This window comes from Ovis aries, chromosome 15, assembly GCF_016772045.2.
Source record: "Ovis aries strain OAR_USU_Benz2616 breed Rambouillet chromosome 15, ARS-UI_Ramb_v3.0, whole genome shotgun sequence".
Classification (NCBI taxonomy): domain Eukaryota; kingdom Metazoa; phylum Chordata; class Mammalia; order Artiodactyla; family Bovidae; genus Ovis; species Ovis aries.
The window spans coordinates 46,175,811-46,187,440 of NC_056068.1; the positions used below are offsets into that span (position 1 = coordinate 46,175,811).

General features: G+C 57.5%; 1 protein-coding gene across 2 annotated transcripts in view; it reads left to right on the plus strand.

Annotated features, from left to right (window-relative positions):
* Window positions 1–11,618, plus strand: part of DCHS1 (dachsous cadherin-related 1) — a 38,534-nt gene extending 26,916 nt beyond the window's left edge. For both annotated transcript variants that reach the window (XM_060399976.1, XM_027979423.3), the window contains exons 8-21: window positions 186–282; window positions 387–544; window positions 750–1,614; window positions 1,703–1,942; window positions 2,039–2,164; window positions 2,972–3,181; window positions 4,922–5,800; window positions 5,925–6,038; window positions 6,207–6,418; window positions 6,507–6,661; window positions 6,860–6,990; window positions 7,106–7,389; window positions 7,742–7,880; window positions 8,544–11,618. In XM_060399976.1, coding sequence (XP_060255959.1) covers window positions 186–282; window positions 387–544; window positions 750–1,614; window positions 1,703–1,942; window positions 2,039–2,164; window positions 2,972–3,181; window positions 4,922–5,800; window positions 5,925–6,038; window positions 6,207–6,418; window positions 6,507–6,661; window positions 6,860–6,990; window positions 7,106–7,389; window positions 7,742–7,880; window positions 8,544–11,155 — 6,222 coding nt within the window. In that variant the 3' untranslated portion in view covers window positions 11,156–11,618. The remainder of the gene's footprint in view (window positions 1–185; window positions 283–386; window positions 545–749; window positions 1,615–1,702; window positions 1,943–2,038; window positions 2,165–2,971; window positions 3,182–4,921; window positions 5,801–5,924; window positions 6,039–6,206; window positions 6,419–6,506; window positions 6,662–6,859; window positions 6,991–7,105; window positions 7,390–7,741; window positions 7,881–8,543) is intronic.
* The last annotated feature ends 12 nt before the right edge of the window (window positions 11,619–11,630 follow it).

Below are 11,630 nucleotides of genomic sequence, written 5' to 3' on the forward strand. Positions count from 1 at the left end.
TCGAAGAAGTAAGAGAGAATGTGGGTGTCTGCTTAGAACTGTAGATAGAGGTAAAAGAAACTGCATCTTGGAACAGGTGTGAGAGTAGAAAGGGGGCTTTGTCTGCACAGAGGTTAGCGGAATGTATCCTGGGTTGTCTCAAGAACGGAGGGAGACAACTGTATATGAGTTGTGTGTTCCCACAGGTACCAGATGGTGTGCCTCCAGGAACATTGGTGACAACTCTGCAGGCCAAGGATCCAGATGAGGGGGAGAATGGAACCATCCTGTACATACTAACTGGTATATGGGGAGTGGAAAGAAGGGAGTTGGTGGTGGATAGCCTGTCCTCATAATATGCCCAGCTCTGGAATGGAAGCCCTCATCCTTGCTCCGCCTGTCCCCAGGTCCTGGCTCAGAGCTCTTCTCTCTGCACCCTCACTCGGGAGAGCTGCTCACGGCAGCACCCCTGATCCGAGCAGAGCGGCCACACTACGTGCTGACATTGAGCGCTCATGACCAAGGCAGCCCCCCTCGGAGCTCCAGCCTCCAGCTGCTAGTGCAGGTATGGCTGCCCTTCCTCCAATCTATCCCGGTCTCCTTGCCACCAACGTGGGCCCCCCTGCCCAGAGCACCATCTTCCTAAGCCCTTGTGCCCTCTCCTGTAGACAGGCTACTCTGACCGCCCCTCCTGCTACTCAGTAGGCCAGCCCAGATTCCCTTTTACTTGGGTCCCCCTGATTCCGTCCTCCTTCCCGGGTCCACAACAGGTGCTTCCTTCCACTCGCTCGGCTGAGCCTCCACCGGAACCCTCAGAGCCAGACCCGGTGGCGCCTGTGCCTGTCGTGCTGACCGTGACAGCAGCCGAGGGGCTCCGGCCCGGCTCCCTGTTGGGCTCTGTGGCGCCGCCAGAGCAGGCAGGGGTGGGCGCCCTTACCTACACACTGGTGGGCGGCGCCGACCCAGAGGGCACCTTTGCGCTGGACGCGGCCACTGGGCGCTTGTACCTGGCGCGGCCCCTGGACTTCGAGGCGGGTCCGGCTTGGCGCGCGCTCACGGTGCGCGCCGAGGGGCCGGGAGGCGCGGGCGCGCGGCTGCTGCGAGTGCAGGTGCGCGTCCAGGACGAGAACGAGCACGCGCCGGCCTTCGCGCGCGACCCGCTGGCGCTGGCGCTCCCAGAGAACCCCGAGCCGGGCGCGACCTTGTACACTTTCCGCGCGTCCGACGCCGATGGCCCTGGCCCCAACAGCGATGTGCGCTACCGCCTGCTGCGCCAGGAGCCGCCTGTGCCCGCGCTTCGCCTGGACGCGCGCACCGGGGCGCTCAGCGCCCCGCGAGGCCTGGATCGGGAGACCACTCCCGCTCTGCTGCTGCTCGTGGAAGCCACTGACCGGCCCGCCAACGCCAGCCGCCGCCGCACAGCACGCGTTTCCGCGCGCGTCTTTGTCACGGATGAGAATGACAACGCTCCAGTCTTTGCCTCGCCCTCACGTGTGCGCCTCCCTGAGGATCAGCCGCCCGGGCCCACGGCGCTGCACGTGGTAGCCCGGGACCCCGACCTGGGCGAGGCCGCACGGGTGTCCTATCGCCTGGCAGCTGGCGCGGACGGCTGTTTCCGGCTACACCCCAGCACCGGTGAGTTGGACCGCTAGGAGGGATGGGGACGAGGAGGATGCTAATACAGAGCGAGTGTTTCCTTCCAACCTGCCCACCGCTCACCTAGGAGCGCTGTCCGTGGTGCGGTCTCTGGACCGCGAACAGCGAGCTGAGTACGTGCTGACTGTGGTGGCCTCTGACCACGGCTCCCCACCGCGCTCGGCCACGCAGCTTCTGACTGTCAGTGTCGCCGACGTCAACGACGAGGCACCCGCTTTCCAACAGCTGGAGTACAGCGTCCTCTTGCGGGAGAACAGCCCGCCTGGAACATCTCTGCTCACTCTGCAGGCAACCGACCCCGATCTGGGTAAGCGTGAGGAGGGGATGAGTTGGAAGAGGGAGGGACTGGGTCAAGAAAGGGTATATTCACCCCGTGATCTTACCCCACGCTGGCTCTCCTCAGGGACCAACGGGCAAGTGACTTATGGAGGCATCTCTGGCGAAAATTTCTCCCTGGACCCAGACACTGGGGTCCTTACCACTCTTCGGGCCCTGGATCGGGAGGAGCAGGAGGAGATCAACCTGACAGGTATACACTGACAGGCTCCCCAAAGCCTGAGGTGGCATAAACACCAGTGTTACATGGGCAGGACCCCCAAAGTACCTTCAAGAAACTTCTACCTCTTACAGCACAGCTTGTATTTTTAATCCTTTGGGGGAGTTTGTCAGAGTACAAGGTGAACTGACTTCTAGGCTGTCACCACTGTGATTATACTAACTCTCAAATACATAATGTCACAGCTGTGCCTTCTAGGATTCCCTCAGATTACACTGTAGCCATTTAACAGAGGCTCATATGGAGAAGGCAATGGCAACCCACTCCAGAACTCTTGCCTGGAAAATCCCATGGGCAGAGGAGCCTGGTAGGCTGCAGTCCATGGGGTCTCCAAGAGTCGGATACGGCTGAGTGACTTCACTTTCCCTTTTCACTTTCATGCATTGGAGAAGGAAATGACAACCCACTCCATTGTTCTTGCCTGGGAAATCCCAGGGACGGGGGAGCCTGGTGGGCTGCCGTCTGTGGGGTTGCACAGAGTCGAACATGACTGAAGCGACTTAGCAGCAGTAACAGCAGCATATGGATACTGAGTACCAAAGAGGCTAGCTCAGGCTAACACATCTTGGAAGTGGCAGAGCTGGGACTTGAACCCAGATCTCTTGTTATCTCATTTAGTGCCTTTCCTGTTATACCACCACATATATGTATGCGTGCCTGTGTGCTTGTGGGTGTGAAAAGGTGGACATATTCTGATTTTTGTGTGTACCTGGTGAACACATGTGGTGTGGATTCCTCCATGGGAGCGGGATAAATCTCATTGACTTTGCTTCCCAACAGTATATGCCCGGGATGGGGGCTCACCTCCACTGTTGACCCATGTCACAGTGCGAGTGGCTGTGGAGGATGAGAATGACCATGCCCCAGCATTTGGGAGTGCCCATCTCTCCCTGGAGGTGCCCGAGGGCCAGGACCCCCAGACCCTTACCACGCTGCGGGCCTCTGACCCGGATGTGGGAGCCAACGGGCAGCTGCAGTACCGCATCCTGGGTGAGAACCTTCCTGTACCTACTTGCCCAGGGCTACTTCTTGTTGGCCTGTGTCCCAAACCCAGTGTGCCTGGGTCCTTCTCTTTATGTTTCTGGGTCTCCAAGCATCTCTTTCTATGCCCCTCCAGTACTTGATCTCCCTCTTTGTCTCTTTTTATCTTCCTGTATCTTTTCTTTCTTGATTGTCTCTCCCTGTAGAGTAGTTGTTCTCAAACCTTTTCATCTCAGGAACCTTAGCATTATTTTTTAAAACTTTTTATTTTATATTGGAGTACAATTGATTAACTATAACAGTTGTGATAGTTTCAGGTGTACAGCAAAGTGATTCAGTTATCATATATATGTAATCTTTTACATATATGTTCTTTTTCAAATTCTTTTCCCGTTTAGGTTATTACATAATGTTGAGTAGAGCTCCTTGTGCTATACAATTGGTCCTTGTTGGTTATCCATTTTAAATGCAGTAGCATGTACATGCCAATTGCAAACTCCCTACCTATCCCTTCTCCCCACCCTTCCCCTTTAAGGTCTCTAAGTCTGTGAGTCTGTTTCTGTTTTGTAAATAAATTTGTATCATTTCTTTTTAGATTCCACATATAAGTGATATATATTTCTCTTCCCTGTCTGACTTTCTTCACTCAGTATGACAACCTCTGGATCCATCCATGTTGCTGCAAATGGCGCTATTTCATTTTTAATGGCTGAATAATATCTTATTGTATATATGCACCACATGTTCTTACCCATTCATCTGTGGATGGAAATTTAGGTTGCTTCCATGTCTTGGCTAATGTAAACAGTGCTTCAGTGAACATTGAGGGATGCGTGTATCCTTTTGGACTATATTTTTCTCCAGATATGTTCCCAGGAATAGGATTGAAGGATCATATGGTATCTCTAGTTTTTAAAGGAACCTCGATACTGTTCTCCATAGCGGCTATACCAGTTTATATTCCCACCAACAGTGTAGGATGGAGGAACCCTTATATCTTAATTTTTAAGAGCTGTAAAGAACTTTGGCTTATATGATATCAGCATTTATTGATGTAATAAAATATGATATAATAATTGAACATATAAAATATATAATAAACACATACCATTATTTACCACATTTGGTATTAAAACTGAGAACATTTTTAAATATCACTGCAAAACAAGCTGATGAAGCATACCACTTGCTGTATTTCTGCACAGGCCCAAGGAGATTTACTGTCCATTTTGTTGGACAATAATGAGGTTGCAAAGATTAAAGCAAGTATGATTGAACACAAGCTAACAAAAGCTGAGTGAATCTATGAAAACACATTTATGCTTTAAACTTTCTACCTAGAATATTCTGGAAATCACACCATTACATAAGCACACATTCCATTAACCATCCAAATTATGACATCATCATATGTCATGTAGCATCTGGACTCCACTCTGCATTTGTGAGTTGATGAGAATGGAAAAGTCATATAATGTCTTAGTATTGCTATGAAAATAGTTCTGATCTTATGTACTCCCAAAAGGGTCTCAGGGGGATTCTTGGGGCCCCCAGACCACACTTTGAGAAAAACTACTTTGTAGTTTCTTCCTTTACCTTCTGTGTTTCTCTGCCTTTATTCCACTTTCCCTCTCCTGCCCTTCTCCCTCTCTCTTTCCCTCTCTCTCTTTCTTCCCTGTTGCCTGTAAATAACCCTCTCTCCCATGGGCTGCCACATGTATGTTTCTGTGTGCATGCCCTTCTCTGCAGATGGGGACCCCTCAGGAGCCTTTGTCCTGGACCTAGCTTCTGGGGAGTTTGGCACCATGAGGCCACTAGACCGGGAGGTGGAGCCAGCATTCCAGCTGCAGATAGAAGCCCGGGATGGAGGCCAGCCAGCTCTCAGCGCTACGCTGCTTGTGACGGTGACAGTGCTGGATGCCAATGACCATGCCCCAGCCTTCCCTGTGCCCTCCTACTCTGTGGAGGTGCCTGAGGACGCACCTGCAGGGACCCTGCTGCTGCAGCTGCAGGCTCATGATCCTGATGCTGGGGCCAATGGTCGTGTGACCTACTACCTGGGTACAGGTGCAGCAGGAGCCTTCCTGCTAGAGCCCAGCTCTGGGGAATTGCGCACAGCCACCACCCTTGACAGAGAGCAGTGTCCCAGCTATGCCTTTACAGTGAATGCGGTGGACAGTGCAGCTGCTGGGCCCCTAAGCACCACAGTGCCCGTCACCATCACAGTGCGTGATGTCAATGACCATGCGCCCACCTTCCCCACCAGTCCCCTGAGGCTGCGCCTGCCCCGCCCAGGCCCTGTCCTCAGCACTCCAACTCTGCCTCTGGCCACTCTGCGAGCTGAAGACCGTGATGCTGGTGCCAATGCTTCCATCCTGTACCGGCTAGCAGGCACGCCACCTCCTGGCACCACCGTGGACTCTTACACTGGTGAAATCCGTGTGTCCCGCTCCCCTGTATCTCTGAGCCCCCGAGATCGTGTCCTCTTCATTGTGGCAACTGACCTTGGCCGTCCAGCTCGCTCTGCCACTGGTGTGGTCATTGTTGGGCTGCAAGGGGAGTCTGAGCATGGACCGCGCTTTCCCCGGACCAGTAGTGAAGCCATGCTCCGTGAGAATGCACCCCCAGGTGAGTCCCTAACCATGTCTCCCAGCTTTGTGTCCCTGGATGGGCTGGGGTTGCTCACTGAAAATGCTCCCTAAACTCCCTCAGTGTAGTGCTCACACTTCAACCATGGCCCTCCTCTCTTTAGGGACTCCCGTTGTCTCCCCCAAGGCTATCCATGCAGGGGGCTCAAGTGGACCCATCACATACAGCATTCTCAGTGGGAATGAGAAAGGGACATTCTCCATCCAGCCTAGTACAGGTAAGGGGCAGGAGCAGGGGGCTCTGGAGGACAGGTTCCTGGGGGCGCTCCTCTTTGGGCCCCAGGAGATTCGGTTGAGGCGGGGCCGCCCTGCAGTGGTAAGCCTCAGAGACAGAGGCGCTAGGGCAAGCAGGCGGTCTGTCAGTGATCCATTCTGTCTTCCCCCAGGAGCCATCACAGTCCGCTCAGCAGAGGGGCTGGATTTTGAGGCAAACCCACGGCTGCGACTGGTGCTGCAGGCGGAGAGTGGAGGAGCCTATGCCTTCTCTGTGCTTACCCTAACCCTGCAAGATGCCAATGACAATGCGCCCCGCTTCCTGCAGCCCCACTACGTGGCCTTCCTGCCAGAGTCCAGGCCCTTGGAGGGACCCCTGCTGCAGGTGTGGGGTGTGATAGGAAGATGGGGGCAGGGCTGGGCAGACTTTGTCTGCCACCAGGCCAGTGCCAGCAGCCTCCTACTCCCACCAGGTGGAAGCAGATGACCTGGACCAAGGCCCCAGTGGACAGATCTCCTACAGTCTGGCCGCATCCCAGCCAGCCCGGGGATTGTTCCATGTAGACCCAGCCACGGGCACTATCACCACCACAGCTATCCTGGACCGCGAGATATGGGCCGAAACACGGTGAAGCTTGGCTCTGTAGACCCTGAGACTCTTTCCTGGGTCCATGCAATTTCGAGTCCTGCATTAAATCCCTTTCAATCCCTAGGCCACATCCTGAGTTCCCCCCTTCCCCTCTGCTACCTGTCCTGAGCCCTCCTGTCCCTGCCCAGGGTTCTTGCTTATCCCAGGCCCCACCCCCTGATTGTGCTCTGTGTTCAGGCTGGTGCTGATGGCCACAGACAGAGGAAGCCCAGCCCTGGTGGGCTCAGCTACCCTGACAGTGATGGTCATCGACACCAATGACAATCGCCCCACCATCCCCCAGCCCTGGGAGCTCCGAGTGTCAGAAGGTGAGGACTGGGTCAAGTGAGGGGTATAATAGGTGGTAGGGAAGCATTATTGCCCACCATGGGGCTCCAGGACTGTCTGCAACTGTAACAGACACACTTGTGCCATGAATTGCAGATGCACTGTTAGGCTCGGAGATCGCACAGGTAACAGGGAATGATGTGGACTCAGGACCAGTGCTGTGGTATGTTCTGAGCCCTTCTGGGCCCCAGGATCCCTTCAGTGTCGGCCGCTATGGAGGCCGCCTCTCCCTCACGGGCCCCTTGGATTTTGAGCAGCGCGACCGCTACCACCTACAGCTCCTGGCACACGACGGGCCTCACGAGGGCCGAGCCAACCTCACGGTGCTCGTGGAGGATGTCAATGACAACGCCCCTGCCTTCTCACAGACTCTCTACCAGGTGCCAGTGCCCACCCCCGCCCCGGGCCCAGGGCTGCTCATGATGGAGGGAAGTGACAATGCTAGAAGGAGCTGCGGTGGGCTGTATGTTGGAACTGACTTGGGGACAGAGCTTGGGGGATATAAAGGTCCCATCTCAAACCAGCCTTCTCAGTCCTAAGAAGTGTGTCCAGGTTCTGCATTCAGGGCCCAGAAATGGGGGAAGGGCGGCAATTTGAATATTAAGAGGTGTAAGGGCTCCAAGCTGGAATGGGTGCCCTGCAGAGCTCATGGGACCAAGCTGCAGAACAGAGGCTGAGTGAGCAGCAAGGCAGCTGAGAGGCTCAGCCATAAACTTCTGTCTTACACCTCAGGTGATGCTGCTTGAGCACACACCCCCGGGCAGTGCCATTCTCTCCGTCTCGGCCACTGACCGGGACTCGGGCGCCAACGGTCACGTCTCCTACCACCTGGCTTCCCCTGCTGAGGGCTTCAGCATTGACCCTAACAACGGTGTGTCCTTCCTGGCATCTACCCCTTATCTTTGACTGTGCTGGGGCATATTTTGACCTCATCCCTAGAATTTCTTGCCTGAACTCCTGACTCCTAGATCTCTGACCTAGGGAGGACATTTCCCTGCTTTTGTATCTTTTTATTTTATTTTATTTTATTTTTGTTTTTGGCCGTGCTGCATCTTCACTGTTGCTCGCAGGCTTTGTGTAGTGGCAGTGGGCAGGGGCTACTTTTCATTGCAGTGCATGGGCTTCTCATTGTGGTGGCTTCCTTCATTGTGGAGCATGGGCTCCAGGCACTCAGGCTTCAGTAGTTGCATCATGCAGGATCGGTAGCTGTGGCGCACAGGCTTTGGTTGCCCGCGGCATGTGGGATCTTCTTGGACCAAGGATCAAACCCTTCTGTGTCCCCTGCATTGGCAGGTGGATTCTTATCCACTGGGCCACCAGGGAAGTCCCCCTTTGTCTCTGTTTTAAGCACTGTCCTGACTGCATGTCTGGAAGCCATTCTCTGAATCCTGGAGCCGCTTCCATAATCTCCCAGCACACAGGCCACTCCCTGGAATCTGACTTCCAAGGCTAATTCCCCATCCCCGGAGGGTCATTCTGCTCACCCATGGTCTCTGCTGATGGCATATTTCTCTTCATTCTGTTTTCATCTCAGGGACCCTGTTCACAACAGTGGGGACAGTGGCCTTGGGTCATGAAGGGCCAGGCATGGTGGACGTGGTGCTGGAAGCCCGAGACCACGGAGTGCCAGGTCGGGCCGCCCGCGCCACAGTGCACGTGCAGCTTCAGGATCAGAACGACCATGCCCCGAGCTTCACGCTGCCACACTACCGCGTGGCTGTGACTGAGGATCTGCCGCCCGGCTCCACCCTGCTCACCCTGGAGGCCACAGACGCTGATGGGAGCCGCAGCCACGCCACCGTGGACTACAGCATTGTCAGTGGCAATCGGGGCCGAGTCTTCCAGCTGGAACCCCGGCTGGCGGAGGCTGGGGAGAGTGATGGACTAGGCCCCCGGGCCCTGGGCTGCCTGGTGTTGCTTGAGCCTCTAGACTTTGAAAGCCTAACCCAGTACAACCTAACTGTGGCGGCAACTGACCGGGGGCAGCCACCTCGAAGTTCGGCTGTGCCAGTCACCGTCAGCGTGCTGGACGTCAACGACAACCCACCTGTCTTCACCCGAGCGGCCTACCGTGTGGCGGTGCCTGAGGACACGCCTGTGGGAGCCGAGCTGCTGCACGTGGAGGCCTCCGACGCTGATCCGGGCCCCCATGGCCTTGTGCGCTTCACCCTCAGCTCAGGCGACCCCCTGGGGCTCTTTGAGCTGGATGAGAGCTCCGGGGACTTGCGACTGGCCCGCCCCTTGGACTGTGAGACCCAGGCTCGACATCAGCTTGTAGTGCAGGCTGCCGACCCCGCCGGGGCACACTTTGCCCTGGCACCAGTGACCATTGAGGTCCAGGACGTGAATGACCACGGCCCCGCCTTCCCTCTGAGCTTGCTCAGCACCAGCCTGGCTGAGAACCAGCCTCCAGGCACTCTCGTTACCACCCTGCACGCAATTGATGGGGATGCCGGGGCTTTCGGAAGGCTCCACTACAGCCTGCTGGAGGCTGGGCCGGGGCCTGAGGGCCGTGAGGCGTTTGCGCTGAATAGCTCAACTGGGGAGTTGCGGGCACGAGTGGCCTTTGACTACGAGCACACTGGCAGCTTCCAGCTGCTGGTGGGAGCTACAGATGCTGGGAACCTGTCCGCCTCAGTCACCGTGTCAGTGCTGGTGACCGGTGAGGATGAGTATGACCCAGTGTTCCTGGCTCCAGCTTTCCACTTTCAGGTGCCAGAAGGTGCACGGCGTGGCCACAGCCTGGGTCACGTGCAGGCCACAGACGAGGATGGAGGTGCCGACGGCCTGGTGCTGTACTCGCTGGCTGCCTCATCCCCCTATTTTGGTATCAACCAGACTACAGGTGCCCTGTACCTGCGGGTGGACAGCCGGGCACCAGGCAGCGGAACAGGCACCTCCGGGGGTGGGGGCCGGACCCGACGTGAGGCGCCACGGGAGCTGAGGCTGGAGGTGGTGGCAAGGGGGCCTCTGCCCGGTTCTCGGAGTGCCACAGTGCCCGTGACTGTGGACATCACCCATACTGCGCTGGGCCTGGCACCTGACCTCAACCTGCTCTTGGTGGGAGCTGTGGCGGCCTCTCTGGGAGTCGTGGTGGTGCTTGCCCTGGCAGCCCTTGTCCTGGGACTGGTGCGGGCCCGGAGCCGCAAAGCTGAGGCGGCGCCTGGCCCGATGTCCCAGGCGGCACCCCTGGCTAGCGGCTCGCTGCAGAAACTGGGCCGAGAGCCACCCAGCCCACCGCCCTCAGAGCACCTGTATCACCAGACTCTTCCCAGCTACGGTGGGCCAGGAGCTGGAGGACCCTACCCCCGCGGTGGCTCCCTGGACCCTTCACACTCAAGCGGCCGAGGCTCAGCAGAGGCTGCGGAAGATGACGAGATCCGCATGATCAACGAGTTCCCCCGAGTGGCCAGTGTGGCCTCCTCCCTGGCTGCCCGCGGCCCTGACTCCGGCATCCAGCAGGATGCAGACGGACTGAGTGACACCTCCTGTGAGCCACCTGCCCCCGACACCTGGTATAAGGGCCGTAAGGCAGGGCTGCTGCTACCGGGTGCAGGAGCCACTCTGTACCGAGAAGACGGCCCCCCAGCCACCGCCACCACCTTCCTGGGGGGCTGTGGCCTAAGCCCCGCACCCACCGGGGACTACGGCTTTCCAGCAGATGGCAAGCCCTGTGTGGCGGGAGCGCTGACGGCCATCGTGGCCGGTGAGGAGGAGCTCCGTGGCAGCTACAACTGGGACTACCTGCTGAGCTGGTGCCCTCAGTTCCAGCCGCTGGCCAGTGTCTTCACAGAGATTGCCCGGCTCAAGGATGAAGCTCGGCCGTGTCCCCCGGCGCCCCGCATTGACCCACCGCCCCTCATCACTGCCGTGGCCCACCCAGGAGCCAAGTCCGTGCCCCCCAAACCAGCCAGCACGGCCGCAACCCGGGCCGTCTTCCCACCAGCCTCTCACCGCTCCCCCATCAGCCACGAAGGCTCCCTGTCCTCGGCGGCCATGTCCCCCAGCTTTTCACCTTCACTGTCTCCTCTGGCCGCTCGCTCACCTGTCGTCTCACCGTTCGGGGTGGCCCAGGGCCCCTCAGCCTCAGCTCTGAGCGCAGAGTCTGGCCTGGAGCCACCAGACGACACCGAGCTCCATATCTAGGTGTGGCCCGGGCCGGGCCCCGACCTGGGATGCGCACAGTGTCCCCAATGCAGGCCCCATCTGAGCCTGCCCGGGCAGCCTCGGACTGTGATTGGCCACGGGGGAGGCCAGCTCCCCACCCCAGAGTCCTCCAGTAGGGGCAGGTCTCACGTCTTGCCCCAGCCCTGGCAGAGCCCCAGTACCACGAGGCCCAGTTGGGCACTGACCTATGGCCAGGTCCGACGCAGGGAGAGAGATGAGGAAGGAGGCAGCAGCCCCAGGGTTCCCCTCAGTGAGGGCCTCTTGCCCTGTGCCAGCACCCTGAGATGGAGCTGAGACTTTATTTATTGGGGGGTAGGGGAGTGGGGGCAGCCCCTGCAACTTTGTCCGGGCCCAGCTCCTTTGGGTTCCACTGACACCCCTGCCCCTGCCCAGAATCAAGTGCCAATTCTCACTCTGGAGCCTTAATAAACTGCAGTTTGTATCCAGTGTCCGG